The sequence below is a fragment of the Limulus polyphemus genome, unplaced genomic scaffold, assembly GCF_000517525.1.
Source record: "Limulus polyphemus unplaced genomic scaffold, Limulus_polyphemus-2.1.2 Scaffold67, whole genome shotgun sequence".
Classification (NCBI taxonomy): domain Eukaryota; kingdom Metazoa; phylum Arthropoda; class Merostomata; order Xiphosura; family Limulidae; genus Limulus; species Limulus polyphemus.
In genome coordinates, this window is record NW_013665677.1 from 1,212,074 (window position 1) to 1,230,646 (window position 18,573).

General features: G+C 32.7%; 1 protein-coding gene across 3 annotated transcripts in view; it reads right to left on the reverse strand.

The window, feature by feature from the left end:
- The window catches only part of LOC106465421 (protein c-ets-1-A-like), a 64,177-nt gene extending 47,311 nt beyond the window's left edge, over positions 1-16,866 (reverse strand). For 2 of the 3 annotated variants that reach the window (XM_013925656.2, XM_022393659.1), the window contains exons 1-3: positions 16,485-16,866; positions 15,062-15,166; positions 9,787-9,964 (exon numbers count right to left, since the gene is read on the reverse strand). In XM_013925656.2, coding sequence (XP_013781110.2) covers positions 9,787-9,964; positions 15,062-15,160 — 277 coding nt within the window. In that variant the 5' untranslated portion in view covers positions 15,161-15,166; positions 16,485-16,866. Of the gene's footprint in view, positions 1-9,786; positions 9,965-15,061; positions 15,167-16,473 lie in introns of all 3 variants that reach the window. The other variant, XM_022393668.1, reaches the window with a different exon arrangement.
- Between the last annotated feature and the right edge of the window lie 1,707 nt (positions 16,867-18,573).

Consider the following 18,573-nt stretch of genomic DNA (forward strand, 5'->3'; position numbering starts at 1 on the left):
CAAAGCCATAGTTCAGTCAGAATTATCAAGGCAAGCTTGATATAGACAACAAGAAATTTCGGAACAATGTCAAACCAGACTTCAAGCACAAAAATTAAGACAAATAACTTACAGAGAGCAAGAAACAGAGGAGCAACATGATGTACGACTTCAGGCTCAAAGAACAAGACAAGCTCAAACACAATCTAATTTCAAATAAAGCTTTGTTTGATTATTTTTTATTTCTCGCATCACAGCTTTTGTCTACTTACTGAATAATTTTCTGAAAACGTACTGATCTATACATTTCAAATCTAAGTTTTTACTGTGCAACGCCGGGTAACTCAGCTAGTAAATATATATATTACTTCATTAGATAAATTGATGAGGTAATCACACCAATCCAACTAACCCCTATCAACTGTTTGATAAACACATCAATAACAGGAATACTTGGGTATCTGTTTCAACTTATTTACTCTCGAAATGAGAAGAAAAATCTCCAATGCAAAATAACGCAATACTTTATGGTACTATTGATAGCATATAATTTAAATTATGGTTAAGCAATTGGTCTCGTGTGACTCACAGGCAGACCTTCTAACTGTGATAATATAGGTATTCGCAGTCCACTGTCTATCGTGCGAAGTTGCAGAGTGACGCTTTTCCGTGGGAAAAATACATGAACCCAACCAGGTGTTCTTCCCAAACATAGCCGTTGCCCTCCTAATCCACGAACAGAAATGGTTGAATCTGTAGTCTGTAGTAAGCAATAACTAACAGCGTATCTGAATGTACACTTTGTTAAATGAACAAAACGTCATACATTAATGAACTGTATAAATTAAACGTTAAAAATTACAAGTTCAGGCACTATTATTATAATTTTTTTTCCTGAGCCACACATAGTATTTTGACAAACCATAAGTAATATATCTATTAATGAATTTGAAATGTTAGATGGTAAATTTATGAATATAATTTATCTTCAAAGACACCTTTGAAGCGAATTGCAAGAAGTTTAAATTATTATTTTTGAGTCTGCATTTATTACTAACTTACCCTACACTACAATTACACATTAAGTTCATGTACTGAGCGAAGTTGTCGACTCACCTGTATTTACATGTAAGAAGTTGAAGCAAGGGATTTATTTTTCCACTGTGATGTTCATTGTGCTGAAAAATCCTCTGACGTCTCTCTTTGTAAACAAGTCTATTAAGTGATTAAATGTGTCTGTTGGATACACAAGACTGTTTAGTGCAAGTGTTATTATTTAGTTTATTTTGTGACTTAATATGTAATGATTGTTTAATTTGTAATACAGGAGTGTTGAAAATGAATCGTTTTAATAGTGTTAGTTGTAACAAATTTCGTTACGTAACTCTGTACGAGTCTTACGTTGTGTTTGCAATTACATTGTTGTCTAGGCTTTGCTAATATTGTTGACGTTATTCGAATCTTCGGTATTTTTCTCGTTATCTTAAATTAGTATTGTTACTGACAGCGTCGCTCGCGTAGATTAGAGAAAGTTCGAGGCGTCAGTTGGGCAAAGTATAAATATAGGCGACCAGGAGAGCGAAAGTCAAGAGAAAAGTTATGAGAACTAAAGTTCAGTCAGAAAAAAGTTGGAAAACGTGAAGTTAGCAGGCGTGTGAGTGATTAGAAGTAACGGGCGATATCTTAAAGTGAGTTTCACAGTTTAACAGAGATAAGGAGAATAATTTGTCTTGTCAAAAGGTGTTCTAAAATAAATGAACCAGTATGTGTGAACTTTTACAAAAATGAGACAATTATCTGAGGTTCAGGATACAACTGTGATAACACTGATAAGAGTAGATAAAAATAATCATTCTTGTCAATTGGATTCTCAAGTAATTGAATTAGCCTAAGTAGACTTTTGACAAGAAAAGATAATTATTTAGAGTTTTAGATACAACTGTTATTTCCTATAATGTAAATACTTTTTTTTACATATGTTTGACTTGTTTTGAATATATTATTTTAAAACAAGTGGATTGAGTGCTGTCTGTATATTGTTCGAATTTATCGCCCACAAGTCACAGACACCTACTGTATATGGGCTTGGATTCTTTACAATGTGATTCACCTACGTTACATTTATCTGTTCAATACATCAACCTTCCAGCGTTTTGCAATTCACCTTATATGCGTCCAGACACCATTTTGGTTCTTTGAATCACCCTCTGACAAAACTGTTGCTACCAGTATTATCCTATGACAAAGCTGCGCTGAAATTCTTCTTCGCTTCTTCAAGACCGACTTCAATGCTTTTGAGAACATTTTAAATTAACAATTTCATCAAACAAAACTTTACATAATCCTCTCATCGCTTCTCGTTGGTCAATTCAATAACTAGTGGGACTTCTCGAGATATTTTAGCTTTTAACTGCAAAAACAACTTCGTGAAATCTACTTTAGAGAAAGATTGAACGTACAAATGTTAGAGAATACATCCCTTCCAAAGAAAACTCACCAATAAACAATGGGGGAATATTAAAGTACAAGGTACCTATCTACCATTCATAAAGGAAGGACAAAATATCGTGGAGATCTGTTTAAACTCATTTATCTAGGAAACTTTAATGCAAGATATAAAAATTAACAATTTTCAATTTTTACAATAAACAAAAACCACCTAATTCCCATTAACAGGTAAGTCACGTTAATTGTTTTATAAAGCTTGAATATTTTGTATCTGGTGTTGTAAATATAACATAGGTAGGAAGAGTCGCGAGTATGAAGACAGGTTTAAAAAAAACAAAAACGGGTAGTAGTAATAAGAAAACGTCTGGGAAATCCTGGCTAGTTGTTGAACATTAGAGAAAAATTCTTAGGAGTAAACTTCACGATGCCGCAAAATCGCGCTCTGCATTTTGGGTCCCGTATATGCATTATAAGAGTAACAGTCAAGTCCCAATTTTCAGTTGAATGAGGTCAAGAGTTGACGGTGGATGATATTGATTAGCTGCCTTCCCTATCCTCTTTACTAGGTCAAATTAAGGGTGGCATATATCCCTTGTGTAGTTTAGCATGAATATCCGAAACAAACCATATTTCTTAGAATTTCTGTTCTTATACATTTTGTTTAGGAAGCTTTCCAGAATAATTTCATGGAGATGTAGATTTTTTTTACTTAATTACTCATTCTTACTCTATAGATTTACAAAGTTAAATTATGAGCATGTAATTTCTACTACTTCCAGTTAACCTATGTTTTTCTTATTATATCTTTTAGTGGAATATTGTGAGTAGTACGTGAAAAACACCCCACCACATCTCATGTGTTGTGAAATAATTACTTGGGGTCAACACTAGATCATTCATTAAGGTTATAGTGGTCAGTGTGGTTTAAAGACGGTCATTTGTTTTTAAGTTTTCATTACACCCTGATCTTGAGCATAAAGTTTGTATCGTTTACTTAACAAAAACAGCCTATTAATACATATTCAATTGTAATGTAATTATAAATTCTTAACAGTATGAAATACAGTTTTATTTGGGTAAGTTTAACAAACAATGATTCAAAGCCTTTCTTGAATGTCCCTCAGTATTCATCTATGTTTACTAAAATGCAAAATATATAAGCAGGGTTTGGTAATGAGTAATCGTGTCGCATTTTCCCTTTAAGTAAGTCTTTTAAAAAAGTATAAATCAAGTTCCTAAATATATTTATTAAGCTTCAGTTGCAGGGTCTAGGGCTAGTTTTAGTTGGTATAACACCTGGGAAATTCACTTCAAGTGTTACTTAACGATGTTTAATGGCAAGCTAAACGTATAACTTACAAACGAAGAAAGATAAACTAAGGGAAAATATAAACACCAAATTGACACTACGGTTGAAAAATGCCCTAATAGCTATTGATAAACGGAATTCAGTAAATAATGTCCTAGAGTTTCGCTTGTTTGTTTTTATTGTTGTTTTCAGCTAATAAGGACTAAGTTAAAGTTGCAAATGACATAGCAAACTATATATATGATCCCTTGAACATTAAGTTGACTTGCAATACGTCTTTCGGTTTTATCGTATGCGTGTACAAAGCAATATACTTAACTTAATGTAGATAACGTTTCAAAACTTTTGTATAGAAACGTAACTAATCCATAACGATAATATATGCATCTTGCACGTGTTCAGGAAATAGACGCCATGCATGTTACAAGTATCTCTATAGATGAAAATAAACCTTTGATAAACAAATAAGTTTAGTGCTGAAGTACATTACGATGTCAAGACTGAAACATGCATAAATTCGTTACTGGTTTCTGGAAGCTTTTGATTACCAGTTAAACAAGTGGATATTGTATAAATCAACATTTTAAAGAATGAGTAATTTCTACGTGATGTAAGAATGCATGTAATAACTCATCCGTATTTATCAAAAACTGCTTATTATCGTTCTTATAAAATGACACGCATGCGCTGACCTACTGCCCCAAATCCAGTGGTCAAAATCCAAAACTTTGTTTATATGTTCTTATGCTTAAAAAGTCCGTTTGCTGTTTGAATTGTTAGAGCTAAGGAAACAATGCTAATTAACATACATAACATTTAGTAATAATATATATAACAAAATAACTAAAATGTGGGAAGATGACATCAGTGGTTTTACACTGGCTAGCCATGAGACACGAAAGCTAGATATGAAATTACATGTTTACACAGCTTTGTTTTTTTCGTTTTTTTTAGATATATAAGTGCTATATTTTCAGTTGTAAATCAAGACTTTAGCATGCTGTATAACACAACCATCATCGAACCACAGAGCTTCCCTAGATGTTTTTACCATCTCTATTTTAACTTTCATTTTCAAGAACCAATTTTACTTTCTTGTTTACTTTCTTTCTGTTGAAACATACAAATTAACAGCTTTCTGTTGAAACACAAATTAACAGCTTTCTGTTGAAACATACAAATTAACAGCTTTCTGTTGAAACATACAAATTAACAACTTTTCCCAAGTTGGTTTAAAAAAAAAAACCTGGTCATTTGCCCTGATAACTTCTGGTCAAATGTTCGAACAAAATATAGATAGTTTTAAATCAACTAAATTAGATGAATCTTGATAATATAAATATTCTTATATTCATATTAAGTACCATAATTTAGAAAAATAAAATAACGGAACGTTTAGATATCAAGTAGCAAGCAGACTGTTCGTGTTCTGAATAAATTAAGTTTCATGTACACTTGCTACAGGAAGAACAACGGGTGCTTAATCGTACCTTTTTACAGACATTTTAATTGTTTTGTCTTTTGTTGGGTGTGTTTTTTTTTTTTTATGCGTATAATATATCCTAACAGCATCCGGTGTAACAGTACTGCGCAGAAGCCTGACTTTCAAAGAAAAGCAAATTACGTTGTGTTACGTGATACCAGTCACGAACAAATAAGTTGTAAACAAATTCCCCTAACTCAAAACGTATTATCGTACTTTAAAAATAATCATCTTCACACGAAGTTCAGGACAAAAAAGTGTAAACTAAGCAGCTACGTACAATTACGTTCAAAAACTAAGCAAAAACACACTAGGCAACAATTACGTTCAAAACTAAGCAAAAACACACTAGGCAACAATTACGTTCAAAAACTAAGCAAAACACACTAGGCAACAATTACGTTCAAAAACTAAACAAAAACACACTAAGCAACAATTACGTTTAAAAACTAAGCAAAAATTACGTTCAAAAACTAACCAAAAATACACTAAGCAACAATTACGTTCAAAAACTAAGCAGAAACACACTAAGCAACAATTACGTTTAAAAACTAAGCAAAAATTACGTTCAAAAACTAACCAAAAATACACTAAGCAACAATTACGTTCAAAAACTAAGCAGAAACACACTAAGCATAAATTACGTTCAAAAACTAAGCAAAAATACACTAAGCAACAATTAAGATCAAAACTAAGCAAAAACACACTAAGCAACAATTAAGTTCAAAAACTAAGCAAAAACACACTGAGCAACAATTACGTTCAAAAACTAAGCAAAAACACACTAGGCAATAATTACGTTCAAAACTAAGCAAAAACACACTAGGCAATAATTACGTTCAAACTAAGCAAAAACACACTAGGCAATAATTACGTTCAAAACTAAGCAAAATTACGTTCAAAAACTAACCAAAAATACACTAAGCAACAATTAAGTTCAAAAACTAAGCAAAACTACACTAAGCAACAATTAAGTTCAAAACTAAGCAAAAATACACTAAGCAACAATTAAGTTCAAAAACTAAGCAAAAACACACTAAGCAACAATTAAGTTCAAAAACTAAGCAACGGTTACGTTCAAAGACTAAGCAAAAACACACTGAGCAACAATTACGTTCAAAAACTAAGCAAAAACACACTAGACAATAATTACGTTCAAAAACTACGCAAAAATTACTTTCAAAAACGAACCAAAAATACACTAAGCAACAATTAAGTTCAAAACTAAGCAAAAACACACTAAGCAACAATTACGTTCAAAAACTAAGCAAAAACACACTAGGCAACAATTACGTTCAAAAACTAAGCAAAAATACACTAAGCAACAATTAAGTTCAAAACTAAGCAAAAACACACTAAGCAACAATTACGTTCAAAAACTAAGCAAAAACAATATACGGTTAAAACTAAAATTAATCACTTGTTTTTTTTTTATATTTGTATGCCTGAACTACGGAATACATTTAAACAATGGTATTCTCTAATTTATAAAAACTTTTCTGAGTATATTTTACAATTATGTTAAGGAAAATGAAAACTGGATATAACCACGTTAAGAAAAGAAGCCTCCCCCTCTTTGGCTCGGCAGTAAATTTGAGAAATTATAACAAATATATTGAGGTTTCGGTACCCGAGGTGAGCAGGGCACAAACAGCACATTGTACAGCTTTGGGCTTAACAACAAACAAACAGTAAAAGCACCTTGAATACAACTACAATGACGTTTATAAAAAATATTGTTTTCAATTTGCTTCCGGTTGTTGTAGTTTTGACATTGATATCAATTTTACCTGAACAAACTAGCACATTACGAAAACATTTAAATGACCTGACCCCAAAAATTATATCCCATAAAAAATATCAAACGTATAACAACTTATGTCAAGTTAGCACATTTTACTGTTTTGAGACAGTAAGTTTTTACTAAATACTGAATACTCAAAATTTAACGGCAGTTTACTGTAACAGAGGAAATACTGTGGTAGTAGTTGAGTTAAAAAAAAAGTAATATTTAACGCCTTAGTTCAGTTGTTGGGCACTGCTTACAGTGAGAGTGATCCCGATTTCGAAACCTGCTTGCGATAGACATAAAAGTAAGATTACCACAATGTCATAGCCACGTAAAAAAACTCAACACTGTTAGGCCTAAATGAAACTGTACTAGTTATTTCAAGGTCATTCACTGAAACCTTAAAAATTTCAAAGTGCACTAGGACATAGAAAATTTAACAGAAAGTTATCATCCGTTATAGTTTTTTGATCCTGATAGATACTCAGCTCCTACTGAAACTCTTTGCACTCTGAGCACCCGTTGAATGTTTTTAAGATACCTTATCTAAGTATGATCATATTCACACAAAAAGTGGTTTGATATTACACATAAGCTAGCGTTCAAGTAAATATAAAATTTACTATTTTGTTAATCTGGTTATTTTAATATGTCCTTTCGATCTGACTAACTGTATCTTTAAAATAAAGCTTGCAAATGATATACATGTTTATTGTTTTTGCAATATCTTCAAGACTGCTCATTTTAGACATTTAGTCATTGCGTCTATGTTAAGGGGTCAAAATACTGTTACACAGCGCTTCCTCACGAGAGAAAGGTAAACTATGAGAAATGTGATTATCTGTTCCAAGCAAACTCAATCGAGATATTTTTAGATCGGCGTGTATGACTTAAACTAAATAACTCGAGTAATCTTAAAGACTAGGCATATCGTCTCCTCAAGAGTATTTGTGATGACAGCAATTTTTTTCCACAAGTCGTTCTAAGTTTATATATATATTTGTGTGTGTGTGTATATATAAATAAGCTATTTCAATAAAAATCTTTGATAATGACCTTGAAGAACCGAAACTTTGATAGTAGAATGAGCTCTTCTAAAAATGGCTTTAAACATGTTATCTCCAACTTTATCTGTTTCATTGACAAAGAACAAAAATTCATTGTTATTTAATTCTTGTGTCAGATCATGGTCCACATCCTTGTTATGCCTCGTACCCCGATCAGAACTTTAATCCTGCAGCGTACCCCTGACGCTTGTAATTTGTTTTACAAAAACAACAGCTTTAGAGTGGTTTATATTAACAGAAAGGTAAATCAAAAGAAATAATTTGTACCTGCACTTTTCAAATGGACGAGTCAATAAAATGCGCACATTGAGGTGTGTCTCACAGCTTGAATACTTAACGTATTACTTGCATTCAAGGATAAGTCAACAATTAGCGAACGTGTGTGCCGGCTAGTGGAATACATTGGTAACTATCGAGACTGCCCTTCAATTTTGAGGCGTGGGATGTATTTTATATTTAATGTTTTTCAAAAGTTCTTCCGTACCCCAGACATCACTGGTTAACTTTGTTGGAAAGAGGGGGGGGGGGCAAACAGCTAAGTCAATATTTCATAGTTGTTATTGATAATGTATGTACACTAACTTGAAAAAAATGTTAGATCTCCGTGTACCAGAGGCTGGGAACTACTATCTTAAATAACCTTACTACATCGTATTAATTAATTATTCAGTATTTTGAGCCGCTACCCAAATAAACAGTTCTGGGGTGTTATAAGTACACCAGCTATTCCACTCAGTTTCTTTCTGTTAGATTACGTGAAATAAAATTATTACATTTGAAAAAAAATAAAGTTAACGAGTATAAAACGACATATTAATAACTTTGCAGCAAATATTCCTCAATGAATGAGAAGGAAAGATGATGTTAAACTATCTCACGGACTAGTTTCACGATGGTAGCGGAATGTAACGAGGGTAAAATTCTTATGACAAAGGATAAAAGCAGTCTTATGTTTTCGAAAATTGAAGTACGTAAAAAAGTTACACAAAGACTGCTTTGTACATACGTGTCTGGCAAAAATTTAAGTCTTTCCGTTCAAATTGGTTATGTCATGCTATCAAGTTTCACGTATAAATGTTTAGGCGATAAAGAGAGTATAGTCCATTTCCTTCTTAATGCTGTTATTTGTCACCACATGGCAAATGTCGCCAGTCCGTTTATCAAAAATAAAGAAAATATATACTGAGACTGAACTTCACAAACAACTATCTGGGTACAATAAAAGGAACAAACACTTTTATGCTTTCTATTTTGATCATGGTTAAAGCTGACACTTTCCATAACAGCCATGACTAAAGATTACCATGTGTATGTCATTCAACATTAACACGTATCAGGTTACTCTATATCAAAGAGAGGTGTGTTTTCAAGTGGAACAGTGTACTACAATTTATGTAGTGTCCTAATTCCTTCCGACTGGAGATAAATAATAACAGTCAAAGGCTTTCTCTTCAAAGAAATCACAACTGTAGTATGAAACACTCAGTTAAAAAAACAGCCAGTTTCCGCAACTATGGTTAAAATACTTTCAATATGGATATATACATACAGTAAAAATTAAATCACTTAAATGAAGTACAACAGGTTGATGTTTTTATTGTTGTTATTTTTGTCAGTAGTTTACATTTTTTTAAATGTTTTCAATAACCAAATAGTGCATTATCAAGAATAATTCCTTCTCACGTAAGAAAGAGTTAAAAACAAAACTAACCTGCTGAGCTTTCTTCAGACAAGTCACTCATAGAAGGTACCTTTTGCATTGAACCAAAGGGGTTAGGTGGCGCTACTGGTTCAGATGCGTCATCATTCATAGAACTCCCTTTATAGGAAATATCGTAACTGCCCATTCCGCCATATTCTCTGTAATTATTCTCCAATTTAACTTCTATCTGCAACACAAAATAAGATACATAAACACTCTTACTTATATCAAGAATCGAATTAAAAGAGGCCAGGTAACTAACAAATATGATTTTGTTGTTGTTTTTAGCACTAATAAAATCAATAAATATGGCACAAGAAAGAACTCATTTTTGTCACAAGATCTTTACTTTGGAAATTTTAAGTTATGGTTAACGTTTTCATATATTCTCCGTGTAAAAATAACCCTTGCCATTACTAAAGGGGAAGAACAATACAAAACTTATAAATACTACTTGATACTTTGAGCTCCCATCAAATAGCAGCTCAGCTATCTAGTCACGTGGTTTCAGCTGAATAAACAGAACAGGATGCTAAGTTTGTAAGGGTTGTCTGCTTATTATTTGATTAGGTGGCAGGTGGTCAATGAACACTGCCAGCAAAACTGGACGAAACAACACATACGACATGAATTGATAAACCACAGTTATATATTTACTAATGTAAATAAAACTAATATTATCGATTATCACCGTATTAAGAAAAATTGAAGTTATAAAAAGGCATAAGGCAACCATAAAAAAAAAACTGCAAACAAAACAAAAGAGAAAAAACAAGCAGATTCGTCTATTTTCTACTAAATCACAACTGACTAGTGTACTTAGAGGTTTGTTTCGGAATTTTCGCACCGAATATTGAACTGATATGCAAGAGAGAAAGCAGCTCATCAACAGCTAACTTTTGGGCTACTTTTCTCATTTTCGCCACAACGAGCCACGAACCATGAATTATAAAGAGCTCTATTCACTTGATCTATTTCTTTGCAAATTACACTGAACTTTATATTTGACATTTTAATTAGCTTTTGCAATACATATATTTATTACGTAAAGCGTTTTGGTCACAATGTTACTATTATACCTTTATGCGACGATCATTTGTAAGTCAAAATTACTTACATTCATGACATTAAAACAGTCAATCCATTAAATTGTACACATTAGGTCAATTCCATTTATTATAAGATTTCTTCTTTTCAACAAGAACTAAATAGGAAGTTTTCAATTTCAAGCTGCAAGGTTTCACTGTGATTTTGAGACACATTAAATTATGCATCTACTGTTTGTTTGGCTTGATTCATTTTGCAAACAACATCAAAATTCTTCTTAATAGCATTGTAAATCTAGTATTCTATATTAGTAAAACTCGGTCTTGCAGAGCTGTTTTCTAGCCCCTAAGTTGGTTTGGGAATTCCTCAAACTGAGTGGCAAAAATCTCGAGAATTATGTTATAAAAAGGAACAACTCGTGTATGTGTACTTTGAAGAATAGATACAACCAAATGTTTACAAAAGGCAGTATAATGGGCCGGAAATGATAACACTTGAAACCAGTTCAGGTGTAGAGGTAGCCCGTCAAGGTCGATCGTCTATCGCCCGTCTGTACCAAAATATACATATACTGCAAGTCATACATATTCTACGACTAAGAGAAGCACAGGAATGATCGGTACCGCCAGGGGGCGATTTTGTCGTGGGAAAATTTCTATCTGACCTGAAGTGTGACCGGCAAATATAACGCTAGCCACATGGCGTGTAATCTTTATATTTTCCTAAAATCCACTGACTAGTGAACAGTGACTCAAAGTTACCCCAATCATTTTCTATGTCCAGTTGCACTGACCTTAAATAACCTGACGAAAATGGACAATTCGAACATATTTATGTATAACACATTTATTTTACGCAATATTAATTACGCTTAGATACATTCTACATTATTCCATCTCAAGAATCTCCTTTGTCAGCATTACTTTCACCAATAAATCCTTAATCCTCAGATCAACTGATAACAGCATCAACTAGTAAGTACCGCAAGTCCTCTCTCTCTTTAACTTAGTGCTGTCATTAGTATCCAGCTTTTTCACAAAGAATTATTAATTTTGTAATTAATAAAGACCCGCAGACTATTCGCGTTCAACAACAGTATTTATAAAACTACACAGCGTTAAAAGCTGTTAAAATAATCACAGTGTCAGAAAAACGTACCTAATATTTTATTTTAGTTATAAGTAATTTAATACTGAGAAAATTTTAACAAAAAACTGCTCCCTCACTGTGGCTCTGTAATAAGTGAGAGCTTATGATGCTAAAAATCAAGTTTCGATACGTGATGGGCACAGCACAGATAGCCCATTGTATCGCTTTGCGCTTAACAAGTAACAAACAAAACAAGAAAAGTGGTAGACAGAAACACACTTTTGAAATGGCATATATCGATGCATATTATTTTCAGGTAAACTGCTTAAATTTCGCGAAATAAAACAGTTGTTTTGTGATCGACAAATAAATGGTACGATCTACTTCTATAGAAGTTCTGACGTCACATAAAACAGGTCAGTTCCATATTTTTTTCACAGTTGCCTTTGGAAACCACGCACTCGTAGACATAGCAGGGTTTATTTCTTTGTTTGTAATTAAGCACAAAGCTACACAATGGGCTATCTGTGCTCTGCCCACCACGGGGATCGAAACCCGGATTTTAGCGTTGTAAGTCCGCAGACAAGCCGCTGTGCCACTGGTGGGGGGGGGGGGCGTCATAGCAAGGTTTTTTCTTTATTATTAACAGGAGTAATATTGTTATATTAACAACTGTACAAATTATGATGTATCAACTGCACAAAACCGCAGAACATGCCATTAAAATAATCCTTTAAGCTTTTAACTTTTATCTGCATTCCAAAAGATACCGCAATAAAACGATTATAACATAATTAAAACTGTGTTGAGGGTCAGCAAGTATTATTATTATTATTATTTGAACATGGCAGAGATTAAACTAGCCCTAAATGCAAATCATATTTGTTCAAGATGTGAATAAACCTTGAAGTTTTAAGTCTAATAATTTTATCTATGAAGTTCGTTTTTTCGTCACGTATTTGTCTAATGAGAAAGTTCCATTTCGTCATATACACTTCTAATGAATAGTAGGTTTGATTCTATTACGCAAATCAACAAAACGTTACCAAAACAATAAACATTATAAAGGTTTACTGCATTCGTAAGCGGATCACAAAATTAGGAAAAAAATTGTATCTGTGAGAAAATGTATAAACAAATAACAATAATGCTACGCAAAGGCCTTCCTTCTTTCATGTAGTATTTTATTACATTGGGTATTTGCACAGTTTATTGCTGGTAACGCTTTTTTGGACTGTTTTCAAAACTCTTTGATGATTGCTTTTGTCTTTATATATATTTTTAGGACAGTTTTGAAGCATTTTTTGTGATCAACTGCCATACAATGACACCTTTACTACTTTTTCCTAAAGAATGAACAAATCAAGTTGTTTATTTAAGCATGGTTCCACCAATTACGAGACTGCTAGAAAAGGGTAACTACAGGAAAGTCGGTCATTTGGCAAAGGGCCAAATTATGGCTTGTAGACAGCTATTTGCCACATCACATTAACCGATCAGTCATCATAATTGTATTAACCAGTATATATACCATCTTTTAACCATACAAGCTTATATGGAGAAAATTTGTTTTGTATCCTCTATCTGTGGGTTCAAATATATAAATATATATAAACTCCAGTGTTTGTTTTGTTTTTCTTACCTAAGCATCATTTTATTAAGAGAGAAATAACATTAAAATACTTCTTATAATTTGTTGTTGAATTGCGCGCAACGCTACATGAGGGTTATCTACACCAGAGCCGTACCTAATTTTAAACTGCTAGACTGGAAAGGTGGTAATTAGTCAACAGTACCCACCGCCAACTGTTGAGCTACTCTTGTCGACTGAATAGTGGGATATGATCATCACACTTACAGCACATTCATGGTCTCAAAGTGTGGAACACATGTTAACGGAAACGGGATGCAAAACATAAATTATCGGATTTACAGTTTGTGGTCAAAGACACGTCAGCACCAAATTGGTAAAAACCGTTCACTGACGTTTAAATTTATATTTAACTTGGATTCTGTATTTTCGCATCCATTTTCCATTTTGCTTTCTAATGATTTTTAACTTTACAGGATTAATTATGGAAAGTAACTCCCAGGGGGATGTTGAGGCTAACGACGTTTCGAACTCCATTTTCCACGCAGCAGTGTATCAAGTGATTCTTAACACTACCAGTTTTGGAGTCTCCATATGTTTGATTATTTTTGATAATGACGACGTTTCAACTTCCATTTTCCGTAAGTGCGAAACGTCGTTAGTGTCAAAAAACACTCAGTTGGTATCCATAAATAATATTAATGTTTCAACCTCACTGCCTGAAAATTGGCTATACTTTCATTCGAATAAAAATGGTAAGTCTAAAAAATAATTATTATTCCTATATAATAATTACGAGTTTGTACCATGAAAAGATCCCATATGAAGCTGTTAACAAACAGTTGATATTGATTTTGGATTAGACTAATTACAGGTAATTTGAGATTGCGTATTTCAAAGTAGAAAATCAAAACATGCCATTCTGAACATTTAAAGTATCTAAAATGCCATAAAATATTGAGTCAAATCATACGACATTTCGCAAGCGAAATAATAATTTTCTCTTGTTACTATTAAGCACACTGTTAACATCAAATTTCGTTTTTTATGACCGTCTAAATGTAGTTTTCTGTTACGATGATAAATAAACATGTTACTTTTAACTTGATTGTTGCTGCTAAATTTGAAACATAATGAAACTTTAGTTATTAGTTTAGAACAAGCATATACATTTAGAATCTGTATAATAAGCAATAAAATATTTCATTTCCTATAAAATAACATTTGTAAATTCTAATCAAGTCTTATAATTTATATATTTCTCTAAAAAGGTATATATAATATTTTCATAAGACGTACACCTAAGTTTGAAATACGCCAACTCTATTTTCTGCGCGATTGTTACTAAAATGCACTTATTATGGTAGTTGACTTTCCATAATTTTTTACACAATACAAGACTCACTAAGATAAGCATATAATCAATCATACACAGTAGTCAAAACATGTTCCATGTTAAAACAAAAAAAATCAAACTACGTTTCAGTTAAACTGAAACTTTTAAATATCTATATTAGTTACTTTAGTGGATTTTTTTATAACAAATTCCACACATACCATTGGAACTCGTCTAGGTTTGGGAAACTTGCACGATCCAGGGGAAAAAGTGTCACTTGATGCAACAATGATGTCAGCATAAAATGAATCGTGTTCCATTTTATACTAAAATTGAGAAAAGAATTACGTGTTCAGTAACCTTTAAATGACAACAAATATATTAATTAACACCATAAGTTTCGTTGAAAATATACAATGATCATCAATATGAACTATAGACATGAAAGCTGTCGTTTAATTAAGTTGTTCTTAATGTTTTCAGCTTATTGAGAGATGTATTCTTCTTCATGGTCCCTCTAAGATATCTATATTTTAGCAAGTTTACGACTAATAAAACCAAAATATGTTTAATCTCGGGTATCTTCGTCCATTTTACGCCCCAAGAAGTACAATGCACAAATTTATACATTGAGACAGATTAATTACCAAATCTTATTCAATTCATATCCCGATTCAATTTTCTACGTAACCTAAGTAAATGTATGTACTAACATAATTAAACCATCGTAACATATGCGGACTAAATGTATGTACTAACATAATAAACCATCGTAACATATGCGGACTAAATGTATGTACTAACATAATAAATCATCGTAACATATGCGGACTAAATATATGTACTAACATAATAAACCATCGTAACATATGCGGACTAAATGTGTGTACTAACATAATAAACCATCGTAACATATGCGGCTGTCTTATAATTGAAAACCTGGATAAAGAGTACCGTTGTTAACTCACGTAACTTCCTAAGTTTTTAAATTATATCATTTGTTTCAAATTTGGCAAGATAAGGAGCAGGAAAAGTTGAAACTCTTCTCTCCCCCTAACAGACAAATAAGGTGTATTTATATATCTTTAGTAAATATATATATATACTAACATCTGTATAAACCAGTGATTCTGGACGTGGGACGCACGCCCCACAGGGGACAATTTGGAAATGCTAGAAAATGCCACTGGAGGGCAATTCTGATCGTCTAAACAAGTTATGTAAAAATCGCACCAATACCTTATTTATTTGCACGGGCACTGTCAAAGTAGATGACCAGCGTAAATGTTACAAATAAATATAAATAGGCTTTGGAAGAATATGTTTTGTTTAAAAAATAATAATGGCTTTGGAATACGGCTACAAAATACTGCTCGTCTAAATATTAAATATATTTTCAACACAAACACTGAAATTGTTCATTGAGCTCATTGAAATTCTATCAAAATACGAGTAATTCATTCTTCGGGCTAAATGTTATAAGTGAGCTTTAAGTTTAATTTAAACCCGTAAAACTGAAATCCTAATACTAGTAATAGTTTTCTGATATTATCTGTAAATTTATTTTCATTTATGACGTCTTATCCGATTGTGCGTACTTTTTAAAAGTCTTCTTATACGAAGGGATACTAACTTCAAACTTACCAGTTCGTAGATTATGTTATGTTCAGATTACTTTTAAGAACTTTAAAGCGACAAGCACACTCCACTTGCAGCTGCCGTCTTGAGTTCGAAAAAAGTATGTCACCGCACCAAGAGTCTGTCACCTGTGTCTTTGTCTGGGACACCCTGATGATGAGATACACTTTCTTGTTCTAAACTTTCTGTGAACTCTCTCTAGCCTGAACTAAATATTGACTAAGTTGAATTTTCACCTACTTTAACACAGAAAAATAGGGCTTGCTTTTCGTTAATAATTCGCCTTCTCAAGTGTTATGAAACGCTACTCGTACAATACGTTTTCTTAACCAGCCAAGATTGCTCAGGCTCGTTCAACGCTGATTGGCTTTCGTCGCATGAATGAAATCGGTGTATGACTAGTTGTTGCCATGCCCGAATCTATGACGTAGCTCTGTAAGTTGGAATCACGATTTGAAAGACAGAAGAAAACCGGTTTTTCGGAACACTGCGTTGTTTAGCGAGGTACTAACCTCAGTATATAGTATATATATATTTTTTAAGAATGACTGATTGAAATTTGTTTTATACGTGCCACACATAACGGCAACAGATGTAATACTCAAAAAAGCATTACATATAATTTTTTATTTTATACAGCTAAATATCTTTACATTTAATCAGTTTGTGCTATTTAATTCATGCACAATATTTACGTTGTGTAATTTGTACACCTACAGCTTTCTTGCGATAATATAATGTACAAAAATAAACATTTAATGTTGTAAAATTTGTGACCAAATGTTACAAAAACTTTATCACAATTTAATATTTTATAAATTCCTCACCAGAGGATGCAGTGCATGGTTTGAATAGCTATATGATTAAGCAAACATAAAAACCAATATTGAAAGTCATCAAGTTAAACGATAACTGTTATCAACTAAATTACGGTTATTCTCTGCTACAAATTACTGGTAATTCGTTAAGACACCCCCTGTTGATCCTAAAGTATATAGGTAATCTTATCAATGTTGTCAATATCTTTAGAATAAAACTGCAACAACATTGTTCCTATATATGACAGAACGCGATGTTGTTCTGTCTGAAGAATGAACGTTTCTTATGCTAAGCATATTGTTGAATTGTGTGTAACTGTTTTCTCGTTGGCAGGTTCTTTTAAATTATATGGTGAAAATAATTCTACGTTTAATCCAAGTAAACGATAACAAAATTAGCATAGTTCTTCTTTAAGTTTTTACTACCTTGAACACTATGATAACTTTAACGCCACGTTTACAGGTGACGCTAACTGCATGACGTAAAGAATAAATTTACTTGCATCACTTCCTGGCTGAAACCGAAACACACTGACTGATTCACTCTACCGGCTAGAAACAATTCTACTACATTTTGTATTATCTCAAAACCTCATATTTATAATCTACCCTTGAATTTACCAGAAAACTTCAAACTTTAAATCTTTCTAGGCCTATATTATTAAATCTTTTGATCTTATCTTCATAATTACAATTCGCACATACATTTAATTAACAAACAAATTACAATAGAAAAATATAACTTATAACACTGCCCCTTTGTTAAGCCCCCAGAGGCACGGCGGGATGTCTGCGGACTTACAACGCTAGAATCTGGGTTTCGATACCCGTGGTGGGCAGAGCACAGATAGCCCATTGTGTAGCTTTGTGCTTAATTACAAACAAACCCTTTGTGAAGTTCCTTGAACATTCCCGATAAAAATAAATAAAACACTATACTAAATTTTCCATTCACCAATATTTCGAAGTTTATTGAAAGAACCGGTTTAGGTTGGTGGAGGTACGAACTTTTGGTCAGTCCCTAAGGGACTAAAGGATTACAGCAACAAGTTGGTAGAAAATTACTAGAGGGATCGACCACCTTTCTTGTTTAGCCGCTCTGGAGAATACAGAACCTCCAATGATTATGAGTGCTATAATCTTAATTAGAAGAAAAAACAGGTGTTTATGTTAGATAAAAATGGAACTGTAGGCGTAATTTTGAAAAATAAGTATAAAAAAAGACTAGAGTTTAACTGAAAAATAGAGTAGGAAATGTGAGAGGGAAGAATGTTGCC